General features: G+C 34.0%; 4 protein-coding genes and 1 long non-coding RNA gene across 7 annotated transcripts in view; 3 read left to right on the top strand and 2 right to left on the bottom strand.

Annotated features, from left to right (window-relative positions):
• Positions 1-137: 137 nt before the first annotated feature.
• LOC135841988 (nucleoplasmin-like protein ANO39) lies at positions 138-1,885 on the top strand. The gene is made up of 6 exons (XM_065359243.1): positions 138-345; positions 659-771; positions 848-1,064; positions 1,262-1,353; positions 1,429-1,506; positions 1,596-1,885. Exons 1-6 carry the CDS (start codon positions 324-326, stop codon positions 1,602-1,604), a joined length of 531 nt encoding a protein of 176 aa, XP_065215315.1. The 5' UTR covers positions 138-323; the 3' UTR covers positions 1,605-1,885.
• A 447-nt stretch (positions 1,886-2,332) lies between these two features.
• On the bottom strand, positions 2,333-3,760 carry Nacalpha (nascent polypeptide associated complex protein alpha subunit). The gene is made up of 3 exons (XM_065359242.1): positions 3,561-3,760; positions 2,974-3,457; positions 2,333-2,902 (listed from the first exon to the last, which is right to left on the bottom strand). Exons 2-3 carry the CDS (start codon positions 3,452-3,454, stop codon positions 2,712-2,714), a joined length of 672 nt encoding a protein of 223 aa, XP_065215314.1. The 5' UTR covers positions 3,455-3,457; positions 3,561-3,760; the 3' UTR covers positions 2,333-2,711.
• Positions 3,761-4,372: 612 nt separating this feature from the next.
• On the top strand, positions 4,373-5,992 carry LOC135838683 (uncharacterized). Of its 2 annotated transcripts, none has more exons than XR_010557462.1 (6): positions 4,373-4,525; positions 4,718-4,912; positions 4,992-5,165; positions 5,263-5,472; positions 5,562-5,741; positions 5,831-5,992. It is a non-coding gene; the product is annotated as an uncharacterized LOC135838683 (long non-coding RNA). The 2 variants fall into 2 exon arrangements; XR_010557463.1 differs by having other exon boundaries at positions 4,408-4,545.
• LOC135838682 (beta-1,4-galactosyltransferase 7-like) lies at positions 5,924-7,720 on the bottom strand. The gene is made up of 5 exons (XM_065354416.1): positions 7,305-7,720; positions 7,078-7,232; positions 6,770-7,002; positions 6,543-6,689; positions 5,924-6,473 (listed from the first exon to the last, which is right to left on the bottom strand). Exons 1-5 carry the CDS (start codon positions 7,420-7,422, stop codon positions 6,212-6,214), a joined length of 915 nt encoding a protein of 304 aa, XP_065210488.1. The 5' UTR covers positions 7,423-7,720; the 3' UTR covers positions 5,924-6,211.
• Positions 7,721-8,961: 1,241 nt separating this feature from the next.
• LOC135838681 (retinol dehydrogenase 14) overlaps positions 8,962-27,345 on the top strand; it is a 39,172-nt gene continuing 20,788 nt past the window's right edge. Inside the window, exons 1-2 of one of the 2 annotated variants that reach the window (XM_065354415.1) lie at positions 8,962-9,156; positions 20,273-20,466. In XM_065354415.1, coding sequence (XP_065210487.1) covers positions 20,280-20,466 — 187 coding nt within the window. In that variant the 5' untranslated portion in view covers positions 8,962-9,156; positions 20,273-20,279. Of the gene's footprint in view, positions 9,157-10,534; positions 10,712-20,272; positions 20,467-27,345 lie in introns of those variants that run through there. The other variant, XM_065354414.1, reaches the window with a different exon arrangement.

The raw sequence follows: 27,345 nt of genomic DNA, 5'->3' as shown, positions 1-27,345 counted from the left end.
TTACGTGTGTTTTTTCGTCGGTTTCATCCAGCTTCGCATACATCCTTAGTGAAGAATTTTACCTGTTCAACGTTTTTGTTTGTGGTTCCATTTGCACGTGTTAACCGATGAGTCCTTTGTTCAAACTTCGCTCTCGCGTCTCAAATTTGCATCGTCCATTTGAGCGCCATTAGTGACCAACGGCATTTCTCTCGTCGTATTCTTTACAATATTTCTGTATTCTTTGTCGGTTGTAAATCGCCGCAAATATCGCGTTTTTGTTAATTTTATCCTCGTGATTAAGTAGATTTTGTTATTCTAGCGTGTAGTGCATTTAGTGAAATATGACTGAAGATTATTTTTGGGGTAATTATGATTTGAATGTAAATAGTCCCTAAGTCGAGTGATATTCTTCCGTTCAACCGGCAATCACGTATTGTACGAGTAATGAGTATAAAACGTGGTTCCCCGTATGGTTGGAAGATTTACTCGCATATTTCGAAGCGTATTATAATTTAATTTAGATTTTCGTTACGATCGATGTAAAATTTTATCACTGAAACACGTACGTTATGCCGCCATGTGTTGATTTTTTCTCTAATGTTTAGGTGTACTACAGATAGCAGATTGTTTCCGGTGTATATCTTCGTAGATATTAATTCGAGTATCTTTGTTGTAGGTTTAACGCTTGATAAAAATAAGACCACCGACGTTTGGGATCCAGATGTAAAAAATGACGCTAACGATTCCACACAAGGCTACCGTGGTGAACATACATTATTAGTGAAACAGGTGATTACTCTCGTCATGTGGTTTCTTTCTACCGAATTGTTGGAACATATTATTTCAATTTTGATCTCGATTCTAGGCTGTACTCGGACCAGAAGCTAAAGAAGGTGAAGTAAATGTGGTCGAAGTGGAAGCCATGGGTTACAAATCCGATGTCAGATATCCTATCACAGTATTAAAAGGAGGTTCACAACACCAATCATTGTTGGATTTACTATTCCCCGATCCGCCTGTTACATTTAAGCTGATAAAAGGCTCAGGACCTATTCATTTACTTGGAAACCATTCCGTTGGAAGTGAGTTTTTACGTAATGTATACAATTTTCATTATTACTACTATCGATATTCGCTATGATGTTAATTTTATTGGGTAATTTGCGACTGAATTCGTGTTGAATTATATTATATCTGAGCTATTTCTATACATTTCGTCATGTTGTGTTTGGTATATTTTATGAGCTAGTGTTGATAAGTTTGTATTTCTATTTATCAGGTGGAGACGGATTGGGCGAGGATGATGAAGACGAAATAGAAGATGAATTTGACGAAGAAGAAGATATTGAAGAAACACCCGAAAAAAATAGCGTAAGTTATTCTAATGCTGAATTAAATCATTAATTCTAGACATTCGTATTGATATTGTGTTTTTCTCTCCTAAAGGTTGGCGATAAGAAAAGAAAAATAGCACAATCAAATTCTAATGCTAAACAAAGCAAACGATCGAAAGGAAACGATGAGGTATTGTATTTTGATTCATTTTCCTGTTTGTATATTATTGTGGTGATACCAAACATGCTAATTTGTATTTTATGCTTTTTGTGTTTCAGGATGATTAGATATATTTTGGTTAACATTAGTTTTTAAAATCCATCAGAAGATTATTAATTTGTTGATATTCCATTTGTATTAATTCATACCTTTCGACTAGAATATTTCTCGACTGTCATCTTTTTTTTTCAATTTTCTACTGTAAAACGTTTGTTGTAATATTGCATTTCAAATTGAAGTACAATATTTTCTCAAAACAAGGTTATTGCACTTCAAAGCATTGTTAAATCTATTCCAGAAATCGTGTAACGCTGACTATACTTTAAAATATATTATTCTGATAAGACAATTCATTTATTTTAGTTGTGGTTTTGTTGAGTGATCGATGATTATATTGTGATAATGATTGTGGCGTATTTTGATTAATGAAGTTGAATTATTTCGTATGAGAATCGATGTTTCGTTTTGCACTTCTGATTTGAGCTACTTGAAATTGATTCGACGAAATCATTGCATAGGAAAATAAGTCGAGACGTACTGTGAATTTTTAACCTAAAATTGGTTGATCTTTTTTTTTTTTTTATTGATTAAACCATACTGCTTCGCAGTATTAGTTTTATCGTTCTAGAAAGTTCATTTTTTTATGAGCATTTTCAGAGTTCCAGGAAGAGCTGAAACCTTCCGACGTACAAAATTACTTATTTTCTCGATTTTGCTTTTGCTATTACAGCAATCTATAATTTTCATTCTTATGAACCATATTATGATGCCGGAAGTAGAATCATAACCAAACAAACATAATTAATGGTTTATTCGTATCATAACTAGTATCAAACAAAAACTGCATAACTCTCTTCTTAGAAATTACACAGACATAAATTTAAACGAATGCATCTTCACGTTGAATTGATTGAGATCGCAAAATGGAAGTAAAAAGTTGAACTCGTATTTATTTGAATGCATGCTTACAAAATCATAAGATAACTTTTTCCGATTGTAAACAAATTTCAACTACTGAGAAAAATAAATACATTTTGAAATTACAGTCATACAGCAGATTACAAAATATTGTAATATTATATAACAGAGAGGGGGAAAAAAATCAACAGACGAATGTTATTTTCAACAGGGAGATTAATTTTGTAATATAAATATATCAATAGTACAGTTTTAATTTACATAGTAAGTTCCATAATCGCATTTACGATATCGTAGGCGTTGTTTCGTAATGCTTTAATGGCACGTTTTCGACCAACTTCAGCTTGAGACATAACTAATTGAATATCTTTCTCTTCGATACCAGTATCATCGACTTCCTCGCCATCGTCTGAATCTTCTTTCACTGAAGCGCCTACAGCAGTATTACCTGAAAAAATGACACAAAGTAACGTTAATCTGTCGAATACACGATTCGCTAACGAAATTATAGACCGATACCTTTAATATCCGCGTTGACGGTAGTGCTAATTGAGGAATCGGGGTTTTTGAATTTCTCAGCGGCAGCTACCTGAGCTTGCTGACTTAAATCTTCGATTTTGGCTTCGCCAAATATGATATAGGTATCGGAGGCAGGATTTTTGTAAACGTCTGGTTTGTTTATAACAAATAAGATATTCTTCGATTTACGAATTGTTACCCTGTTAACACCTAGAATCTGCTTTAAGCCCAATTTCGACATAATTTTTCTAGCTTTCTTCTCGCCTCTGGATTGTTTGGCTTTGCTGACCATATCAATTGGTAGGCCGGTTACCGACGAAAGCATTTCGTTGTTTGTATTCGCATTAGCAGGTCTGGTAGCCGTGCCATCTTCTAAATCAGGCATTGTGTGATCCGAATCGCTATCTGTGGCTGAGTCATCGTCAACTTTGTGTTCGTCGGCGACGGGAAGGGTTGTTTCTACTTCGGTCAAGTCCGGCATTTTCTAAAGGCAATATATGCAGATTAAGTACATCGATAGTTTAGAAATAAAGGATATCATTTAGGTGTAAAAAAGCATGCAACTGAGTGAGCACCATATTACTTACCGATAAAGGTGTAACTTGGTCTACGTCGAAGATGGGTTTCTTCAGCAAAGTAGTTCTACTGGAACAGATATCTGGATGTTTCTCGCGATTTTTCACAGCAATTTAGCGTTTTAAATACGCAAAAGTTTTATTTTAATCGTAATATCAATTCGATGAACGAAAAACTCGTGCGGAATTATTACACTGCAGTGTTTTGAAATCAAGGTTAGACAATCGTCGAGTGAAATCTGCTGATTTGAAATCTTCTAGAGGTGTTTTTGGAAATAATTTGAACAAATATAACAAAATATGGAAAATACGGTGTGAATTAGAATGTGAGAAGAAATTCTAAAGTAATATGCAATTGAATAATATAATATTTAAGGATGTTAAGGATTTTATAGCAATCTTTCAAGGTACTTTTATCACACTTTTTTTTCATTCTTTTACCTAAACTGTGTTGAAAATTATGTAATTCGTTGAATAATTTTGAGAAAATGATCTGATTGGTTGTTGACGAGATATGAAAATAGATCTCGGATTCTCATTGGTTGATTGAGATTTTCTTCAAGGTGGTGTGAGGAAAATGAAATTCTCCAGGAAATTACCTGTATTACGTTTAAAAAAGTGCCATTCAATTTTTTCCAAAAAATTTAAAATAAATTAAATAAATTAAATTTGAAATTTTCTTATTTTTTTTTCATTTTCTCAGGTTCTCAGTCGGATTTTTTCTGGAATAAATCATCCACGTAAAATAAACCCATAGGCTTTATTTAATTAATTACGAAAATGAAAATGGAAGTAAAGAAGGGATGGAACATGGAACGATTTTTTCAACCCCTTGTTGTATGCTTGCATGAAGCATGAATTATTGATTTTTTTCAGAGATTCGTGTTTGAAAAAGTATAATGTTTCAAAGTTCATGTGCATTTATTAGGAGTTTAAGATGGAAATATATAGCGCTAATATCTCTTTACTTAATTCTTGTAAGTGAAATTAAATGTAGGTATGGAAACTTATGTTCTTCTGAAACGGTACCCTTGCCATTTCTCGTAAACGAAATTCGAAATTATTATACGCTTTTGCTTGAAATAGAAAAAAAATGCAGACTGAGTTGTAAATTTAAATTACCTTCATTATTTTATATTGATCCATGAATTTGATTTCTGATTTTGCAGTTATGTGGAGAAGTATTCTTTCTTTTTCATGAACCACACAATGCAATTGCCATCGAACTGTACTTTTTTGATCCAGTAATCGAGCAGCTTTTATTCATTTCAAATGTCGTTATCGCAATTGGAACGATATTTGTTGTAGTAATTACCTATTTATCTTGGTGCATTATCCATGAAAAACATATAAGAAGCTTTCGGGTTAGTTTTTCAGCATCAATATTTCATTTTTGAAAATCTGTCCGATGAAATAGGAGCCTAATAATTATGTATTTTTTAGTATATGTTCATCGCAGCTGCACTCATCTCAGTTTTGGACGCTTCTACCGTATTTCTGTATTCTGGAAACGATAACGAATTGGAAAAAACAGCAAAAGATGTGTTTTTACGTTGGGTTCATGAATATCATGACCGTCCGAAAGTAAAAGCTATCGTTGATTATATTCAAACTGAGGTATATTGCTATTTTTTTCCATATAGCCTACTTATTTATTTTTTAAACATTGTACCTTTTTTTCAATGCATATTCATCAAACAATAATTTATTCCAGTTGGAATGTTGTGGTGATGAAAGTTCGTATGATTGGTATTATCACGCAAATGGGGTTCCTCCCTCTTGCTGTATAATCAATTTTACCAGTAATGACATTTGTCAAGAAGAAAATACTTTTTTAACCGGATGTTCTGAGAGAATTGCGCATTTAGTGAACGAAACACAAAATAAACATATGTGGATTATTTTTTGGATATCACTGCTAATGGTAGGTACCTATTCAATTTTGCCAATCTACTTTAGAAATAATGGATCAAGTACATGAAAACCTGTACTCTAATCACGAAAATTTTACAGTCAGCGATGCTGATGATGGCAGCTGTGGCAAGAATCCGAGGAATCAACTCGAACTGAACATCTTTTCGCATTTTTCGTTTATCACAGGTGCGAGTATGGTTCGGAAAAATCGCTGAAGTTATACCAAGAAGTAAAGTGAGGTTTGGAACTTTGCTGAACCTTATAACAGTGTTTCAAAAAGTAGGTTCTTATTCAACTCAGATCATCATTATTACCTATTCTATAAATTATGAAATTTTTACCGAATATTTTTGTATCTGAATTTCCAGAGAGAGAGAGAGAGAAATGAGCAGAAGACGTTAATTCCGATCAAAAGTAGAATATTATTCGACGTACCGCTTGAAATTGTGTTTATCGCAGAACACGCTCGTGATATAATTTATTTTTGTTGTAAAATGACTCAACGATAATAAATAAATACAAAAATATAACACACTTATTATCTACCATTATACCTACTTGAACAGTCTTTTTGGGGCACAAAATGCAAAAAAAATGTCATATCCTTACTAAAATTCAAAATGACTAAAACTTATCAGCAAAATATTTGTTCGTCATATAAAATACGATTCTTATAATCAACATAACTGTTGTACGAGTACATTTTCACGGTATCGTTTCAACTTCAATGAAGCATGTAATACAAATCGCTAGACCCGAGCAACGTGCACATTTTTCCTATTAATTTGTGGTTTTTTCCCCGGACAAGTACACCAAGGTGTAAACTTGCGATCACACTTTAAAGTAACGTTAAATAAAGAGAAAGGAAACTCGTCGATAGTTAACAACTGCAAAGAGGAAAGTACATAATTCACGTCATGTAATCCAGTTTTACGATCACGAATTCGCGACTCATTCCTTTGATTGAAACATCTTTGAAAATCTCGTTTCCTAGCTGGACCATGAATATGTCTGGAAAAACAATTACATTCGAGATCATCTCAATAAATAAACTACCTATTTCAATTTTCCATTAATTACCTAAATGTGTTTGTAGAATTCGAAGTGACCAGCTTGGGACGTTTAATTTCAATCGATTTTTCTTTCAAACGAATATAGAATTCGTCATCTTCGAGGCCCCATCCCCAATACTTATTACTCAATCCATTCACTCTTTCGAATTGCCAACTGAAACATAGGTACAAATTATTATAATAAAATAATACTGCTGCGAGTGATGAAAGTTTACAAACAAATTTTCAAATTACTTCGACATTAATAAAATTCCACCGATGAATTTCGAATAATGATATCTGGGATGGAGTTCCGGAGATGAAACGTGATATGCTACATTGTCTGGGTAAGCATACGAGATCTCTTTATTCAAAGGTAGCAAATCAACGTCGTGCATTGCCATATAATCACATTCTGGGTACTTTTTTAAAACCAACTGGAATCCGGCGTTTATCAACGATCCTCTATTGAAACGGAAACGGTCCACCTATGATTGAATAAGATGAATTAGAATGAAGTTTATTCACTTTGTGACAGTAGTATTCATCACTGGACTACATACCTGATTTATAATATTGATATGAAAGTTTACGAATTGATCGTTCAAGAATTTACTCATATGGGGTATGAATTCGCGCAGTTCTTCGAATCTATCTCGAAATGGCACGATCAGACATAACGTATGAGGTGATTTTGCATGAATACTAACAGATTTATCTGAAATACAAACGGGGTAATAATTTCTCAAATACTCGGAACAGATAGAAAGCAAATGAACCAAATGCTCACTTTTTTCAAACGAGGAAAAATACAGTATAAAGACACCAATACAAATCAGATAACACAGTATGTAACAACGTTTGAATCTTAACACGTTCTTGAATAGTAGAACTAATAAGGCAGCCATTTGAGCAGAGGATTTATGAATACATTTAATAATATTTCATACATGAAGAAAATACTTCACTGCTGATGTCTTGGAGTTGGAATACGAAAGTAAACTGGAAAGAAATTGTGATCCATTATGCGATTATTTCCAGGAGTGGATTGACATTTATTTCATCTTCGAGTGTTCAGTTTAATATTGGTAAAAAAATTACACGATTTTAGTCAATTTTTTCATTTTTTTACTTCATAAAAATCGAAGAAATAGAAAATTTGAAGAAATTTTCTTATCAAACTTCATTTTATTTTGCTTTGTAAACACTTAGTAAACACACGGTAGATGGCGCTGTTTTTGATAAGGAAACTGCAACAGTGATGCAGATAACGAGATGAAAAAAATTAATTTTTTGCAAATTAAAAATTTTAATAAAAAATAATAAATAATATAAAATAATTAGGGATTCGGATTCAAATTATTGTGAAGGTATGGTTACGAAACGGGAGGATCAGGGTGTTTTTTAAAAATTAAAAGCCTTCGAATCGAAAATGGTAGATTTTGTTAGATTCATGATGATGAAAAATTGAAAAATGAAACATACTGACGAAGTTTTTCTTTTCGGGATATAAAAATAAAATAAAAATGTAGATTACGACATTACGAGATTTTGGAAAAATCAGGCTAATTTTGATTCAGCTCATGAAGAAATTTCAGTCTTCACATGAATTCGATTTTGAAAAACGACCGAATCTTACTCAAATGAATTTGCATTATCATCATCACGAAAATTTAATATTGAAATTGAAAAATAATTCAAAATTTTGAAACAATTCCATAGCGTATAGTGGGATTAGATTATTTTGTTTTATGATTTTATGCAATCTAATCAAACTTAATCAACTTCAGCATGGCAATCACTTTACACCTTAACAATCAAATTTTATCCGGTCATAATTTTCATAAAAGGCCAAACCTGAAAAAATAAAATACTACGCGATACCTACCTGATTTTTGAATTTTTTTAACGAGTGGATAAGTAGGTGGATGTGGCTTTTTTATTTTCATATTGAGCATGGCATGAGTATGAAAGTATTTCAACTGAAATTTGATTTGAACGATTAATATGTAGTCCTATTCTTATCAATGATTAGTAATTTTCAATTTCAAAATGTTCTTTATTTCAGCAATTTAGCAAGAGCACATCGACCCTTTCCAGTTTCCTCCTTCTTAATCGAAACCTATTATTACGACTATGCACCTAATCAAACATTCAGTAAGCAGTTAGGCACCAATAATTAATCACTTGCCCAAATTTTCAAACCGTAAGCAAGACGTGAAGTAACCTGACAATAATACATTCTTCCAAATTGGAGAACTCGTTTAATTTTTTTTTTTTCAAGAGCTTACGAAACCCTAAACCTGGAACCAGTTATCGAAAAATAAAAACTTAACACAGCGCATCAGAGCATCAACTGAATTAGACCTACGTTGCCGTCCAAACGAACATAATTAGCATCATAGTGAAGAAACTTTCACTTTTATTCTAAGAAGGAGGCAGATTATCATTGTTGAAGAATCCGAAGACTTCCAGAGTCAGTCTTACGGTCATCGTTGGTCGGTTAAAGATCAGTTACCTACCTTATGTCATCTGACGGTAAACTTTCCCCGTACGTCGATGTATTCTACCGGTAACGTTTATCAATAGTGATTCCTTTTTTTTTCAAGTTGGATCTGAATCCGAAGAAAAATATTTAAAAAGTGAGTTGATTCGGTTTTATCTGTAGATACTTTTACCTTGAATTTACAAAGTAAAAATTGAATTTTTTTTAAGTGGATAGTTAAATGTGTTTAGAAGTTATGTTACCTATCTGCAGGAAGTCGTTATTTTAACATAATGCATAGGTATATATTCTGCTTCTAATTACAAATGTACAGTAGGTATGCAGTTATTTTTTTGTTTTAATTTTCTCGAAGAAGTGCATTATTAAATCAAAAAGTGACTACCTACTTGAACAAGATCGTGTAATGTTATGTGATCATTTTAAGACAAATTTTCAAAAAAAAAAGGAGAGAAACTGTATACATGTAATTATTATTTTTGTCTTAAAGAGCAGAATTATGCAACAAAGCACAGTTTTCTGTTTTAAAAAATATTGTTGAACAATTTCTTTAGTTCTTTTCAAGTACCTGTACCTGGCCTGATGGCCAATACATAGTTGATAGGAAGTTGGTATCTAAATTTAAATAAGCACGTACCAAACTAAATCTAAAAATCATAATAGACATACCTACTGAGAAAAAAAATTAAAATCATAATTTTAGTTAGGGTCATTTATTACGGTACAGTCTAACTCCAACATTAAAATTTCAAAAACACGTTTTTCTTACAAAGTCACCATAAAAACCACGTTTTAATAATACTCGTAAGTACAGGTTATCTATGTGTTGTGTACACGTTTCGCCGAAACATTCATTATGTTACATATGTAATGTAGCAAACATTATTGATCATCTTTCTCTAAATGATGTAATCCTTTCGAAATCTGTGCTAAATTTTCGTTACTTTTTTCTCCTGACTAATCAGCACAATCTAGGTTCAGAAAATAGTTATCTACTTACGAAGGCACTTCGCATTAAATTTGAAACCCCTATACCTATCAACTAATTTACCTGTACGTATAATTTCACGAGTGGCTGACAAAAATGAATTCCTTTATTGTGGAGTTCGCAATTGGACAGTTATACCTAATATCGTCATTATGTTTCAAATTCTTATGTACATAATACCTATGTACATATTTTGGTGTTTATTGGTTAAAGAAAATGACCTCGGTAGTTATTAACAAATTGGTTCATTCGAGAAAATGAGGTTTTCCTCGCGTATTATAGCGCAATATGGTCTTAATTTTTTTGATTTTTTTTTTCGTTTTTTTTGGCTATTTCCATTGTTGTTTTGAAGGTTCGATGGACATTGTTGGTTTTTTTTGAAGGTTAAGGAGATACTATTAAAAATAATAAGTATCAAAAATTGTATGAGGATGATATTTAAATTGACGTCATGATATTATATGAATACATTGTGTATTCACGTTTAATCGTGTTTTTTGAAGAGCACCTAATGCACCTATCTACATATATTGTAAATATAATGAGTAATAGGAGGTCATCTAGGCTTTCGCTGAAATGAGTTTTTTTAAAAAATTGTAACAAGGAAAAGTTCTATTAGGAGGTTTTTTTCGGAGCACTATACAGATCACGAGCGTAATACAGACATTTTTAGCATAGAAATCGTCAGAATAACGAACATTTATAGGTAAGTACGGAACGTTCTGACTTAAAATTTTTGTTTTTGCGTGTTTTATTGTTAATTTTTCCTAAATAATTAGGGAAATTAGAAATTTTGGAAATTTTTTGCAGTGGGTAATTTATTTTGAAAGGGATGGAATTAGATTTTGAATGGTCGTATGAGATATTTTTTGATGTTGCTGAATTTTTATATTTTTTACGTTGATTTTAGCCCCTCCTCTCGCAAAATTGAGACCTTTGAAATCAAAATTGATCCTTCTGCGCCATATTTTTAAGAGCAAGCACTAAAAAAAATAGTGTCCTATACACCTGCATGCGAAATAATTGCATCTTTATTGGTTTTTAGGGTGTCCAAACCGGGAGAGAGGGGGTGATGGATCCAATTTCCTCCATGTAGGTACTAGGTACTAATGATCCGATGTACAAAAATATGATGTGGTTGTATTTCATTTTTTTTTTCAAAATTTTGGAGAATTTTCAAAAAATGTCAAAAATTTGGTTTATGGAATATACCTAACTCCCTATGGGACCAAATTGGTTCAAATTTTGGATTTATTCAAGGCTAAATTACGATTTAGAACTAAAAAATATTCCAAAAAAATTGATGTTAATTTTAGCATTTTTTCCTCATCCAAATTTCGGGCCCTCGAAGTCAAAATTGCATTATTGCTATTTTTTCAAAAGAAGGTTCTTGTCGAGAGAACTTTAGATTGAGAAAAAAGTTAGCTCTCTGGCTATCAAATGAACGAAGTGATAATTAAATAGGTACTCGTATAATAAAGAGTCAGCGACATTTTGTCGGAAATTTAATTTTAAAAAACTGACACGAATCCAATAAATTGAGAATTTCGTATACATATGATAATGAAAATTCAACCTGTAAGTTTGGAATAAAAGCCTCATTTAATGACTGTAACCAAACTTGAAATTTTGAAAAAATAATCGAATATAAGTAGGTAGGTACTTGAGCAAGTTAAAAGATTATTGAAAAAACAAAAAATGAAAATTTAATCAAAGAAAACATTTTTAGAAACAGAGATTTTTTGAAATAATATTCAATATTCACACTCGGTGTTCCCAATCTTCATAATTTTGAACTGCACTAGTTAGTTGCAGGTATTCAAATTCAATGCCTTCGGGGGAAAAAATCTATAAGGATGTCAGCCATATTTAAACAATTTTTCAAACTTTTTTCACTCAAGTTATTTTTAATTATTTGGTATTCTGACTATGATTAAATATTAAAAAAATAAATACCTACTATAATAAAAAAAAACTAAAAATTTTTAAATAAAAATAGGTACCTATTATTATAAATAATTCACTTAAAAACCCTATCATATAATAGGTCTGTTTAAGTTAAAATAAATCACATACAAATAGGCATAAGGGAGAGGGATAATGTCAAACTTTGCAGCAGTTGAAACTTGAATCCGAGAAAACACACCCATGTTTAAACTCAGTGTCATCGAATTATAGTCACAATTAATTCATCAGCTTTTCTTTTGGAATCATTTTTAAATTTTCCCCAAATTTATGGAATTGTCGATATTTTATTTTGAAAATTAGTTTGTTGAAAAAGAGGACAAAAAAAGGACTTCGCTGCAATTTTTCAAATTTTTAAATTGAAGTCATCCACTTCTGTAAGTAAATCTTACTGAAAGAATTCTCAGTCAAAGGTACATATTACTAGGTAGGTACCTACTTACAAAAATAATTACGAACGTGATCTTGTCAACTCGCCATCGCCAATTTGACCGAAATTTGGCTCAGGGAAAATTCACGTCACCCATTCCTCAGAACCAAATTTTCAGCTTCTGAAGTTGTTTTTTTGAATTTGAACGTTTTCATAAAAATTGCAAACCACGAAATAAAAATCTGAAATTTGATATGAATACTAAAATTGACCTTCCGAATCGATTGCGACCAATTTCGAGACGATCTGAAGCCTCCAGCAGAAATTAGTTTTTCTCCAGCACACTGGAATCGCTCCAGAGAGCGCTGTAATCGCCTTCAGCAGCTGAAAATTTGATTCTGAGGAGTGGATGACATGAAATTTCAGTAAGCCAAATCAATGATGATGAGTGGACAAGGTCCCTTTGTAAGGAAGGATGAGCAGCTGGAACGCAAAACTTTAGGTACCTACCTACCTATTTTTTCCCTTCATCCATTAGGTAAAGATGAGTCCTTTCTTCACTCATTCAACCCTGCTCCTTAAGTATTGATACTCAATTGACCCGGTTAGATTCATTATTGTTGATGAGAATTCCAAAGGTTGGGAAGGGAGGGGGTTCCATTCAGGAAAACTTTATGGAAATACATATTAAAGTAATTCAATCAAAAAAACTAAGAATTGGATTCAGAGCCTGTATTTTTGGCTACGAGATGAATCCTCCGAAAATTTGGGTTTTGACCCAGTATTTTAGTAGGTACTTTTTCAAAAATATTATATCAGGAATACCCCATGCAAATTTATTGATCAAAATTTGAATAGTTGAAGGACCTTACATACAGTACGAGGAAAAATGATTAAATATGATTAGGTTTGATCGGATCTGGTTCAGATCCCACAAGGTCTTTCTTATAAGATCTGATCAGGTCTGATTAGGTGAAATTGAATCCAAAAAATATAATGATCTGATCAAATCTGAACAGATCTCGTAATTTTTCGTCAGATGATTTTGAATCAAATTCATGCTTAAGTAGGTACCTATCCTGAAGAAAAAAACTCCAAACTCATAAAATGGACCCCTCCACCCCCCCACCCCCCCTCAACAAAAAAAGAGAAGACGTTTCGACCCAGGAATAAAATTATTGATATCTTTTCAACGTGTTTCAATTCTTAGGTTATGATTTTTTTTTTGGAAAAAATTTCATACTCTCGATTTGTTTTGAAATCAATTTTCAATATGTCTTTTTTGAGATCCCTTCTTCAACTTTTTTTGGGGTCAAATATTAATCCCCAAAGACCCCCAAAAAATTTATTGGTGGTGGAAGGGAATTTATTTTTAAAATTTTGGTCATCGAATGTGTAATTTTAGCACTTTTTTGGTCATTTTCTTGCATTGCTTCTGCGTCTTGCGATCACCGAACGTGTCCTGGGGTCTTTGTCATTCAAAATCTCTTTTTCAAACCCATTTTCACTAATTGTATGGTAATTCGATTCGAAATTTATTTTATAAACAAACAACAACGACAACAAAAAAACACATTGACCTATATACGTAGGTAGGTACCTACCTATATGTATTCTGTTTTCAGAATACCAACGCGGAGGTCATAATGTGTGAAAAAAAAATCGGTACCATTTTTTTCTTGCATAACCACCATAAAGCACCATTTTCCTCATACCAATTTCTATGTTCATCGCGAATTCGTCCCTATGCCTCTTTCCCTTTGTCGTAAAACCCATACGAAAGTCTAATTCAAACCCATCGTCATCAATCAGCTCGATGATTTTACGACAATGAGAAATGTACCTAAACCTGAACGTTGGTATCGGATATTTTTTGTGAAGTGAAGTAAAACCGAACTGAGATAAATCACCAGAATATAGCCATAAAGGTGAAATAAATCTATTACTCGTAAAATAAACCTTACGGCTGTGAGAAAAGTGTTAAACTCGGGTAGCGGTGGCGGTATTAAAAAGTGAAGTTATTTCGAATATTAAACGCTGAGATGACGATGATGAAGCCTGTGTATGTGCATGTCGATTACGAAAGTACCAGCACCAATGTGTACTTTTTAATGTACACACTCGTAGAGGAATGCTGATATTAAAACTAAGAGTAATGTTTTTTTTTTTGCTCATCATCGTAGTCTGTTCGAATGACATTTGCTTACCATATTTTTTTTATCACACGAGTAGATTATTGAAATTACCTACTTGTCGTTTAATTGTCATTTTTAATGCATAACCCAGTCTCAGTCAGATCCTGTAAGAGTGTGTATGTGTAGGTCTATGGCCCATGTAATAATATGTAATATCAAAGGAAAAGCGTGCTAATGGCTTTGTACCTACACCGGATTCCGCCATAAAGATATAGGTAAATAAGGAACTACCTAATCGTATAATGGTGACATGAAATGTAACTTTATGTCGTCTGGGTGAAGTCTGCTCTGATTTTTAATCCAAGTATTTTTTTTATTATTAGTCATCGTCGAGAAAAGGTGATTGTTTTTTTCTTATTTTTTCTCAATAACATCGATAATGCACGTGTGTAAGTCCCAACTATGGTTTAGGTAGATGAACGGATTATCTGGGTATTTTTTAAGAAATTAAATTATACCATGTTTCAAAAACCTTTACATTATTTGATCTTTCGCTTAGCTTAATTCTGCTGTCAATATACTTAATAAGTCAACTCGTGGACTTGAACAAAATACCTACTCGAAAGTCTTAAGGTCTTATAATCTGGGCAATAATACGAGTTTAATCACCTTATCTATTTGGTATTTTAATCCTGCACGAATGTTATTGTTAAAGTAATCGAACTTATTATAAAAGACAATGAAATTCGGTATTGAAATTTTTATTGAGGAAAAATTTTCCAAAAATATCAACCTAGGTACTCGAATTGGAAGAGAAAGAACCTTCGTTGTTGTAAATTAACGATGATTTGATCTCCTCCTTTCTCCACCTTCTCTCGGGAATGAATCGACTGAAACAGGTGTACCTATCTCCAGTATGAGACAAATCACTCAAGTGTATGTACTTGATTTAGGCCCACATCATTTATAACTTTTAACAAATGATTTGATTTTTCGATAAGATTTGCAAAGAGTTGCTCACTTTATAGGTCATTTTTGACACTTTTATTTTATAATATCGTAATTAATCATAATCGTTCATAAAAAAACAGCATCACAGCACATCACACAGCGATACACTACTAACGTCAAAAAAAAATTACATAACTATCGAAATCGTTCTACAAATACCTACCTATACGTAATGTTTATAGATTCTATAATGCCATACAAACTGAACTTGGAATATCGCGTTATTTCGACATCCGAGATCCGAAAATCTCATCATTTGTATAGTCTTATAAATTAAATGAAAATTAAAGAAAAGATTTATATGACGACGACGGTATCCAAGGTTCATTACCTAACTTAACCTAACCTAACAATGTGGGTATTTTTTTCTCGTTATACAATTTTACAAAAACCATCATCTCTAACTGTGAATTTATTGATAGATTATGTTGAGGTCGTACGATGTGGATGAATCGATGACGAGATTACGAGTGTTTCATGATATCGTATCATTTTTATGCAGATATGGTGCGTGAAAAAAAGAAGAAAATATTCAATATTGTTCTCAGAGAAAATACCTACATAAACATTCAAATGTGTTAAATGAATAAAGAAAAATAATGATCGAGTCATGCATGCATAAGTATTTAGGGGCTCTCGATCTCGAGTAAAATGACCACAAAATACCATACATGAGCGAGTTGTAGGTACTTACTTAATTGAAATTCTTCACGTTTGAGTGATAAAAAAATGCAGGAAAGTTATTTGCTACTGGTTTTGCATTTTCCCACAGAAGGAAATTATATGGTATATGATTGCAATATGTTAAAAATTGTCGATACTTGATTACCTATGTTAATTTGTGTGTAAGATGCCTAGGTGTTTGAAAAAAAAGTACTCTATAAATTAGAAATTTTACTATTTGTAAAAACTTAATAAATGGACTTGGAAAATAATTTTTTTACCTAAAAGAAACGGATGATTATATCCAGGTGTGAGGTAGATTGCAAAAAAAAAAAAAAAAAAAAAGTAGAAAGATTTTGACCAAATTCAGTAGAGACTTTCATTTCGAGTTGAGAGTCACTCAGAAATTTTTTTTAGCTCCAGTAGTGTGAACCTGAAAGGGAAATGTGGGTCCTCAAATAGAGAGCATTTTTTCAAAAAATAGTGGTTTTTTTGCTCTAGCTCCTACCCAACCTGCTTTGGGAAACGTGTCCCAGTTTTAAAAGATGATATGTATTATTGAGATACTGCATCGACTTGGACCATTTCCATCAAAATCCAAAACCACTTTTAGGGTTCTAGTAAGCGGTTGGTTTGCAAATCGACTTTTTTTTAGCTTCGGATAAATTCGTGTTTAAAATTTTTTTATGTGAAATATTTCTCATTCAAGTCAAAACATTGAAAGATATAAGTTCTGAAACTTGGGAAATATTTTGAGAACCAATGGTGCCAATTTTTTGGTGATTATTGCAAGATTCAAAAAGTTGAAAAAAATTGATAAGTTTTTGGCTATTTTTGTGGTTTTTTTGAAATTCGTAATAGTTACCAAAAAATTGGCACCACTGGATCCCGAAATATTTTCCCAGTTTTAGAAATGATACCTTTGATGTTTTGGCATAATTATTACCCAATGCAAAATATTTATTTGACAAGAAAAAATTTTCAGAATACGAATTTACCCAAAAATAAGCGATTAGTAAATTTTCAACCGCTCAGTATGAATCCTAAAAGTCGTCTTACATTTTGATGGCAATGACCTAGGTAGACGCAGAGTCTCAAAATAGGTACCTACTATCTTTTGGAACTTGGACGGTTTTTTCACAAAACAGGTTGGGTATTTGTGTAAAGGCTAGAGCAGAAATGATCACGATTTTTTCGAAAATGAATCAGACAAAAAAAATTGAAAGGGTATCCTAAAATTGCGACAGCAAAATTTCAACGATTTTTGAAAGGTTAAAATTTGGTCTATATTTCCATGGATAAAAATTTGAAATTGATCAAAATGAGGAAGAAAACTGAAATTCAGTTGCCTCTTTGTTTTGCAACTTTGCAAGGTTGGGCAAACAGTTTTTTTTTTAAAACTCCAACTCACAATCACAGTGTCTGAGTTGACTCTTGTTTTAAGTATTTCTTTCGTCAAAAGTGCGTTGAAAAAAACCTAGAAACTTCAATCAATCAATTCATTTGAATGTTGTGGTATTTTTGTGCATAACACTTATATTGAATTTGTGCTCCCACAGCTCCATTTTGTTCAACGATCACGAATTGAGTTTATTTTTTTGAAATTTTGCTTCAGAAGTATAAGATGGGGTGGCATTTTTGATTCATTTCATAAAAAACAGCTCATCCCAATTCTGTTTATTTGTGATCTTTTAAATCAATTAGTTGCAATTTTGAGCAATTCTGGAGTCATCGACGGATTTTCGTGGGCTTCAGTATTCAAAAATCCTTCGAAAAGGTATCTACCTATATTAAAGGAAACCCCCAGCGCTTGAAAAACTCTATAATCCAGTCTCATGGTCTTCATGATCAATTCAAGCTCATGCTCAACTTCTCAGCGACTGTTTCTGTTGGTTTAAAAATTTAATATTTCTTTCTAGTAATCAACTTCATTTATTATTTCAAATCGAAAAATTCATTGGATACCTCGAAATGACTCAACACACTGTTAAGCCTTCCTAGAAAACAAATCGAACAGCTTTCTACTTTAATTTGTTCAAAATTAGGAATAATTTTCCAGTAAAAAATTGGACAAATTTTTTGAAAATTTCCAAAAAATTTAGAAATTAAATTCAGAGCCAGAAAGTATACATATTCTAAGGTAGGTAAGATAGGTCAAATGCCCCTGTTTCCAAATTTGGGAAATCATGATGGATTATTGTTGGGTAAGTACCTCTAAAAAAATGTTGAGCCAAAATTCTGTCTCTCACCTCGCCTCCTCAGTTGGTACATATATCCAGAGTAAGGCACTATAGCTTCACTCAGGTGAAATCGGTGGCCATCTTTTCGGCCATCTTTGATGCAAAATAACAATAGAATTTATATGAAACGTCACAGTGACGTCACTTGCCGAACAGCTGTACTGTGCTGTGATTAAGGTTGAAATCATCATTTTGCACCAAAGATGGCCGAAAAGATGGCCACCGATTTCACCTGATTGAAGCTATAGTGCCTTAATCCAGAGAACCCGTTTTTTGGCGGGAAAAAATCTGTATCCATGATAATTGGAGGTAAAGTTTAGGTACCACTTGGAATGTGTAGAGGAAACGTGAAGCTTTCGACACGATTTTTTTCAGAATTTTTCATCGCTGCGGTGAGGGTAAAATTGTCCAAAGATTACTCTGAACCGCTTTATCTCCAAACTGAAGGGATGGGCACAAAAATTATTACCGCCAAAATCCGTAAAAATTCAAAATTTGTCTGCAACAAGCTCATCATTTCTTCAAACAACCTACAAAAATGTGGTTTTTTTTTGCGACCAATATAAACATTTTTTTGAACCGAACGAAAAAGAATTGATGTAGGACCTTAAAATACACCACCAGCCAAAATTTCAGACGCTGAAATTCATTTTTCGATTTTTTGGCAATTTTTAAAAAATTCAAATTTAGCCCAAAAATGAAAAAAATCAAAATTTTACCAAATTGATCTAGAGAGTTTACATTTTGTTTTTAGTCTATTTTCAATCCTCATGAGTCGATTTGTGGTGGTTTCGAACGTGTTGAATTTGTCTAAGAGACATAAAGGAGGGGGGGAGGGCGAAGGGCGTCCTTTTTTTGATAGGTACTGTCAATTTCTAGTGAAACTACCCAACTTCGAGAACCTATTGTTCCTGTTGGTAAATTTTTTCACTAAAGAAAATACAGAGAATTTTTTCGAAAAATTTCAAAAATTGAAGTTGAGCTTTTTTATGAAAAGTTCAACTTTCAGGATGATAAAAGTCTCAAGAAGTGGCCTTAACTTTAAAAATCTGGAAAAAGTACGTATATCAAATGCTTATTTGTGTAGGTAACCAACTATCACATATGGTTTTCTTTCGTTATAAAATCCTAAGGGATGACACCCCCCCCCGGGTTCCAAAATTGGCAAACGAAAAAATAAAAGAGTTGTGTAGGTAATAAGTTCATAATTTCATTGAATATAGATAAATTTTCTCAATCGACGAATTCTATTTTTAATGTATTTTTTCTCTCCTCCCTCCTCCTCTTCCCTACCAAAAATAACACCTCAAAACAATACTTACCGAAATCTCCGCAACGTACCTAAACATCGAAATTCAGTCAAACAGACAGTAAAAAAAACCACACACACACCCAAATACTCGGATATGCCAACTTAATGAATAGCACTAATTTTTCGTCGCTCATTAATTTCTCATTTGAACGAGAGATGTTTTTTCCACATTTTCATCACGATCATCCGTTGCTAATGATTATTCTATCAAATTTTTCATCCACATAAACGTAATTAGTCATTATTCTCAACACATTAGGTATAGGCAAAATTAATTTGTATCTATAATTAAAATACCTACCTACTTACCTACAGAAGAGCGTCAAAGAATGATTCAGCATCAGCAATGACACTCGAAAATAAAATTTTGTTCCGGTGGGGACTCCCACACGAAGTCGAGAAATAGATTAGGCAGACACTTACCTACGTTATCTTGACCATCGAGTGTATTTTCTCCATTTATGCATATAGACTGTACATACATACATACATACATACATACATACATACATACAAAGTATACAAAGAAGTACCTACTCTATTAATCGGTTATGTAATTTGCGCTTTACAGAGTCAGTATGGATTTGGATAAAGATCAAGGTATGCCATGTTGGAAAATATACGCAGCCACGATAGCATCAGCATTATTTGGGTTCGTACTGACGCTGATTCTAATAAGGATATATAATTATTGCACACTCAAGTTATGTTACAGTAGAACAAATCTGAAAGGTAAAACGGTCATCATAACAGGTGCGAATTCAGGTATGTGAAACGAGACTATAATAGAATAATACTATGTAATTTAGTTACCTAGGTACCTACTCTAGAAACTCTAGAAATAATTATTCTTCAGCCAAGTTATCGGTATATATACCTAGAGACTCCTTTCTCGCATTTTCGTTATTAGAAAACACGTTGGAAATTTCGCTTCAATTTTTTCCCCTCTTATTTCGTAAAAATCGACGAATATTGGCAAAATCGATATCTACGTATAGGTATAGGTATAATTTATGCGAAAACATCAATCAATGTCGATAAATTCGCTGGAATTCTTATCGATGCGAATGTTTGATGCTTTCCTTTCGATTTCGATGAACTCGTAAATAAAATGTAGCCTACTATACGCCAGTACTTGAGATGATTGTCGATAGAATTATACGATGTGATAAAACCACACACATTAATCGTGAAGTGATAAATTTATCGGTGCGGTGAATTTTCAATTTTAAAGCCTCGTCAATTAAACACGTAATAATTCTACTTACGAGTCAATGTATGTAATATCTTCCTCCGCGAGTCTCTAAATTCACATCGGTAGGAGTTGGGTGGCGGTGGGGGAAGGGGGGGTGATTTAGGATACAATCGAATTTGAGAAAAAAGACTCGAACAAATCCCATACAGTATCATTTAATTACCTAGCCTATACGAACACGTTTTATGCACAACATGTGTATACGTGTACGATACATCGTAGTACAGATGGCAATTGGCATTTAGTCGAACACGGATACGTTGTTGTCGTGTTCATGAAACAGGTTGTAAAGATCTAAGCGACTGGCCACGTTAATACGCCGGAGACCGGATCACGCACAATTAAACTTGTAAATTTTCTAAACAATTATATAAACATTGATGAGAACGTATCAGTTTATAATATGGGGATTCAAAATTTTAATATCTAATAAAACACAAGCCAAGCCATATTATACACCTGGTCGAAATTTGTTACGAATAAATTATTATTATACAATTTTATCGAGGGAGGCAACAAATTCGAGACAAATTTTGCAGTTAGTGAACCTGCTTCGGATGGAGACTACCGCAAAAAAAATCCAAACTCGATTTTAATAATACTCATTAACGAAAGTTAAATCACATCCCATTGTAGACGCAAAATCCAATTTTATTACGTAACTATTATAGCTTAATCTGTACCGTGTATTCGACCTCGGGCGGTGAAATTTGAATTTTTTTTATTCGGTTTCATGGTCTTTGGAGAAGATCTCGGTGAATCATCGCGTGGTGTAATTTTTCGAGGGCATTATGAAAATCTGAAGTTGCGATCTGAACTCTGAAGAGTGAAATTTGATACTGGAGATCAAAAAATTGTAGATTAACTCACCATTATAAAAACTAAGATGTTATATGATTTTTCGTAATAATTTTTTCAAGCGTTTTGGATTGGGGGGGGGGGTGAGGTGGGTGAGGGGAGGGGGGGGTTGAACAGGCTGCATTGAGAAAAGCTACCCAAGTGGGTACATAGATTCATCTGTGCGAATGTGTATTTTTTAAAAAATGGTGGGGTAGGTAAAATTGGTGAAATATTCATGCATAATGTTTTGCCTACTCTTCAGATGTCAGGAGCTAAGATTATAGGAACATTGAGACTGAACTGAATTCAATTCATATGTGTAATATGATAATGATTTTTCATGCTGATCATCAGAAAAACAAATTCTACAACCTGATGTAGTTTCACGAAATCAATTTTTGGCTGAAATTTTCCTTATTTTTCTCATCGTTTTTTATTGTAAAAAAAAAACAATTTTATATGCCAATCAAGCATCTTAATACGAAAAAATTAAAAATAAAAATATGTATAGGACGTAAAATTTCCTACATGTTCGAATTCTATAATTTTTTTAAAATATAAATGTGAGTTTTCGAGATAAGGGTAAGGGCACCAATTATGGACCAGTCCGCAATATGGACCAGCGCCCGTTCTTGTTGGTAATCAGCGCAATCTGTCAGGAAAAATGTATTCTGATGTATTTTTCATCAAAAAAACGAATGAGATAAAAATTACAACTGTAAAGTCAAAACTCGCTGAGAAATTTACAAAAATCTGTTTTGAGACACTGAAAAAATTTTTTAGTGTGTTTTTCAACTTTTATTAAAATATATATGTGGTGTAATTTTCTAAATGTCATTGATGTTTATAATATCAAAAAAGGATGTATGTAGTTTCTGCTGGAGTGATCAGTTTTTGCTAAAAATGAGGGTATGTACAGAAATTTTTGGTGCAAAGTTTTTTTTTATGGAGTGCGCTAATATGGACCACCTGTGATATTGAATTTTTTACTCATTTTTTACAGCCGCTGAAAAGGGGAATGCTTGAAATACTTTTTTTTGTTCATTTCTACTAATAAATATGATGTTTTGAAACTTAAAAATATGTTTATTTTGAAATTATTCTTTAGGTGGTCCATATTAGGCATTCAAAATTTTGAACTGTCATTTTGAAACCAGTCATTCAACGATTTAAAAAAAAATATTCAAAATTAACCTGAACTGCTTAGAATAAGTTTTTTTGTTCATTTCTACAAATAAATATGACCTTTTGAAAAATGTGATAGTATGTTTGTTTTGAAATTTTATAGGTGGTCCATATTAGGCGTCCAAAATTTCGAACTGTCATTTTGACACTCATCGCTCAACAATAAAAAAAAACATACTTAAAGTTGACCTTCACCCCTGAAGTTTTGTACAGTGTTAGTGGAAGGATGGAACTTCATTTTAAGCCTTTTTTGTGGAGGTTTCTACCCCCTATAGTTTTCAAGTGGCAATCCTCCAAAAAAAAGTGGTCCATATTTGGTGCCTCTATACCCTTATTTTGGCTTCTGTAACTCAAAAGTCGACGATGCGTATCTTTTTCGTAAGTATCTGAAAGACCTGACTTTTTTTTTTTTTTTTTGAAGTAAGTGGACTTTCCTGATAAAGAATTTTACATTCTGTAAATATAATGATATTAAGTACCACTTGGTGATACTTGCATAAGCTGAATACTCTGAGAATATTACTTACCCCGGCCAAAGGCTATATCAATTATATCACACAATAAGTAAAATGTAGTCACGTGTAAGACACTTTGTATTAAACGTAAAAGAATAAACACAGTTAAATACCTTTTAAGAAGGTTTATATGTATCAACACGATACTTAACACTTAACACTAATTACTTATAATTAAACACAATTAAAACTAATATAATACGCTTTCTTGCCAATTATGGCTATAATACACCACCGAGATTATACCGCGTCGACACGTCCGATCACTACGTACCTCAACAATATAACAATCGGCCGCAGCGCCGCTCCGTGGGCTTGTAGCCCTGTGTCGCGACGCGTGATCAGTGTTACCAACACATATACTTAATCCTATATAACCCTTACAGGTCCGGCATATCTCCCCTCTATCATATGCCCCTTCGTGGCTTTACTCAATGAGTATAACCAGTCGTGGAAAGCACGGATCAGAGAGAGAAAGATATGTCGAAGCTGTAAGGCTGGTCCCTGTGGGAGCAGTCTCTGCCCCTCGTGGTGTTCCACTGCGGGAAATTCGAGGCAGAGTAAATCCAATTTTAGCCCACTGTGCACGTAGCAATACCCCCGAAGCTCCCCTTCGCGACCCTGCACCACCCGCTATCGCATCCGAAGATACGAGCAACGAATAAGGACAGAATACACAAAGTTGAAAACATCGGGTAAGTATGTGCTATCTAGCGACAGAAATCAAAAATAAAGACGTTTTCCCTAAACTAATAATTTTTTCAAACTCCCAAATCGAAAAGGATAGGCGAGACAAAGTCGAAGAAGCGAACCGAAAGTTGGATGCTGTGCATCCAAGTTGAAGGTACTTGTCGTCTACCTGTGGTAGTGAGTCGTGTCGCAACTCGAGTGTGAAAATATTACAAAAAACTTAGAACTTCTAAAAATTTACAAAAAGTTAACAAAATACAATAGAAAATAGGACTGTATAGATGCGTGGAGAAATTTGTCAATTCTACAAAATAACACTAACTCTACTCAGTCCTTTCGAAAACACAATTATAGATAAACAAAAATTAATCAGTCTGTGACCGAGTAAAATTACATGTAATCAAATTATAACAATCAGCACAATATATATCAATCGAAAATGCAACGTAGCGGATTAATCGAATTATCGAACCAAAATACAGATGATTATCGTCGGATGTTAAAGTTGACTTCTTTGAATACAGATAACGACGTTGAAAACGTTGGCGGAATGTTACCTCGCCTTGGTTGCGATGATGCCAAGTCAGTGGCGACTACGATAATACTTCGACGATTGCTGTTGAGAAAGTTGATTAATAAGGTACCCTGTGGGTAATTTTTACAAAATGTCAATTTGATATCGCTGCGCGATTAGGTTAAAAGGTAATTTCGACTCATTTTTTGCAATTTTACGTTAGTCCACTCGATTTTGGAAAATTAAACAAAGTTCAAAACTACGAAAATAAAAATACGACTTCGAGTGGAAGATTTTTTAATGAAAATTCTGGTGAAAATGGTCCCTAGGTACAAACCTTTTTTGAATTTATCAGTACCTACTTTTCTTCGGATAGGTACCTACAATTTGGAAGTTGAAATTATTATTTCAAAAATGGCCAAAATTTCTATCTTTTCTGAGTCGTACGTAGTTGTTATTTTTCACCAGATTTTATGTATTAGACTGTGTCTAAGTCGTGTTTACGATTGTATCGTATTAGCTCTCTGGCATGTCAGCATCTTCGTGGTTGATTGTAGCGTTTGCGGTATCTTTGTTGCTATTCGCTTCGCCTTGTTGGCGTTGAGGTTTCGGCGTGCTAGTAAGGAAGTTTGCTGCATTTTGCGACTTATTCGGCGATGGTCCTGTGGATCCTTGCGTCGTGTTTATCGGCGCCTGTGGCGTACCAGGGTTTGATGTTGAAGGGTATTCGGAAAATGGAACCGTTCCTGGTTGAACAGTCGTTTCCACTCCTTCCTCCATTTTCTCAGGTGTTTTTGGACTGTGTCCAGTGTACTCAGTTTTTCCATCTCTTACAATGGTGAAAGCTGGTTTATCGATCGTTGGGGGTAGCCCTTGGTGTTTTGCAACTTGATTGTTTCCAAATGGTTGCATTTGTTTTGTTTCAGGAGCATGTTGCTGAATAGTTTGATTCAATTCGTCGCAGGCTTGATTGAATCTGGTAGTCGAAATGTTCATCATTTGTTGTCCTCCAGGTATATCAACCATTTTTTGTACCGTATCCGGTGTGGTTTCAATACCTTCCATTGCAACATGTTGTTGCGCTTGTTGCGCGTGTTGAGCGTTGAATTGCTCCAAGTTGGCTTGACTAAGTCCAGCGTTTACGAGTGTATTGTCGTTAGCTCCAGCTTGTTGCTGACCAATCGGTATGTAATCCGTTCCTGGACTTTCGAATTGCAGTTCGGCTTGTTTTTCCGGAAATTCATCGTCCTGTTGAACGAAATGTTGAGATGATTGCGAGTATTCCGAAGAAGTATCATCGTCGTAATATTGGAAGGCGTCTTCTTCTCCTTCGTTCTCTTCACGTTCCCGCTCTTTCGGATCTTTTGGCGGCATGATGAGGTCGTCGCGGATTGCGAATACGTAATCGTGATAGACCTCTGGTTCAAACCACGGTCCGAAGTCGTCCATGTTCGGTCGCATGTTGCCAAAAAAGTTTTCAGGTCCCATTATCTCTACGATACCGTTGTAGGTTCTCGACCATGAATCCGTGAAAACTTTCGTATAAGCTGCTACCAGCTGTTCATTCTGGTCGGGAAAATACATTAGTGGCATAAGGTAGATTTCTCTAACCTTATACTTTCGCATGAGTCGTAGTAGTACCGCATAATGATCGCGGAAAGTCCTCGCAGACATGCCATTAAACATGTCCCAGTTTCCAATTGAGTACATGACTCGCGGTGGTGCGTGTTTTAGTTTTGTTAACGTATCGATGAGGTCAACGATACTCAAATCACGTCGGTATAGTCCTGGATGTAATGCTTGTAGCATATTCTCTCGTAGTCGTAGCATATACTGGATCATTCCCCAGATATACCCATCTCCCATCATTAGGACATCTTGAGCTGCAATTGCAGTGTATACGCCGTTCGCGGCTTGATTGTTAAACGTCGCAAGAAGTGAATATCGACAAGGGTAGAATTGTAGTGGAAAAAATGGAAATAAAGTCGTTGCTTTTATCGCATATCGTCGAAAAAATCGATCGTGTTCTCGTTTCGTCTGTGTGAAAGGTCCTTTACGTTCACGTTCTTGTTTGCTTCGACTTTTTGTCTGTTGAGTTCGATAAATGCTGCGTGTTTGTGTCGATGGCGTGTGTAGCGCAGGTGGTATCAATTTGCCTTGATCGTCGTATTGTGGTACCTGGTCCATCACCGAAACGTGAGGAGGTACCTGGTCAGGTCTGGCTGCTGCCAGATTTACGTTGGCATTTGGTGCCATTTGCTGCTGTGCTGCTGCGGCACGTTGTTGATTTGCTTTCGACATTCGAATGTTGCCGGGAGATACTCCTCTTGGTAGCCGTGGCGGCGGCATTTGATGTTGTAACATCTGTTGTTGTGAATTGTACGTAGGAGTCGGAGCTCGGCCTCTTATCATTGGGTTCGGAGCAAAACTCTTCTGAATATTGCCTGTTGGCAATTTTTGACCTTGTGTACTTTTTAGCGGTGGTCTGTATTCATGTATCGGACGTTGAATGTTTTCGAAGTCCGGTTGGATTGCGGCTGCAGCTGCGTAGGAAGCTGGTGACGATGTTGATGTACCAGGTTGGTTTGTGTTGTCAGATTGAACTGATAATACGTTCGCAGCTGTGCTGAGAATAACGGATGCGT

The sequence above is a fragment of the Planococcus citri genome, chromosome 3 (assembly GCF_950023065.1).
Source record: "Planococcus citri chromosome 3, ihPlaCitr1.1, whole genome shotgun sequence".
In the NCBI taxonomy this organism is placed as follows: domain Eukaryota; kingdom Metazoa; phylum Arthropoda; class Insecta; order Hemiptera; family Pseudococcidae; genus Planococcus; species Planococcus citri.
Note: the sequence above shows the minus strand (reverse complement) of the source record. Positions and strands in the feature narration are given on the sequence as shown.

What these genes read in the sequence shown, in the direction of transcription:
- LOC135841988 (XM_065359243.1), top strand. Translation starts at nt 324, where the DNA reads ATGACTGAAGATTATTTTTGGG. An exon ending in ATACATTATTAGTGAAACAG is followed by an intron (nt 772 to 847) that starts GTGATTACTCTC and finishes TCTCGATTCTAG; the next exon opens with GCTGTACTCGGACCAGAAGC. An exon ending in AAACACCCGAAAAAAATAGC is followed by an intron (nt 1,354 to 1,428) that starts GTAAGTTATTCT and finishes TCTCTCCTAAAG; the next exon opens with GTTGGCGATAAGAAAAGAAA.
- Nacalpha (XM_065359242.1), bottom strand. Translation starts at nt 3,454, where the DNA reads ATGCCGGACTTGACCGAAGTAGAAACAACCCTTCCCGTCGCCGACGAA. An exon ending in CGTCAACGCGGATATTAAAG is followed by an intron (nt 2,903 to 2,973) that starts GTATCGGTCTAT and finishes TCATTTTTTCAG; the next exon opens with GTAATACTGCTGTAGGCGCT.
- LOC135838682 (XM_065354416.1), bottom strand. Translation starts at nt 7,422, where the DNA reads ATGGCTGCCTTATTAGTTCTACTATTCAAGAACGTGTTAAGATTCAAA. An exon ending in GGAATTTTATTAATGTCGAA is followed by an intron (nt 6,690 to 6,769) that starts GTAATTTGAAAA and finishes CCTATGTTTCAG; the next exon opens with TTGGCAATTCGAAAGAGTGA. An exon ending in AATTCTACAAACACATTTAG is followed by an intron (nt 6,474 to 6,542) that starts GTAATTAATGGA and finishes TTGTTTTTCCAG; the next exon opens with ACATATTCATGGTCCAGCTA.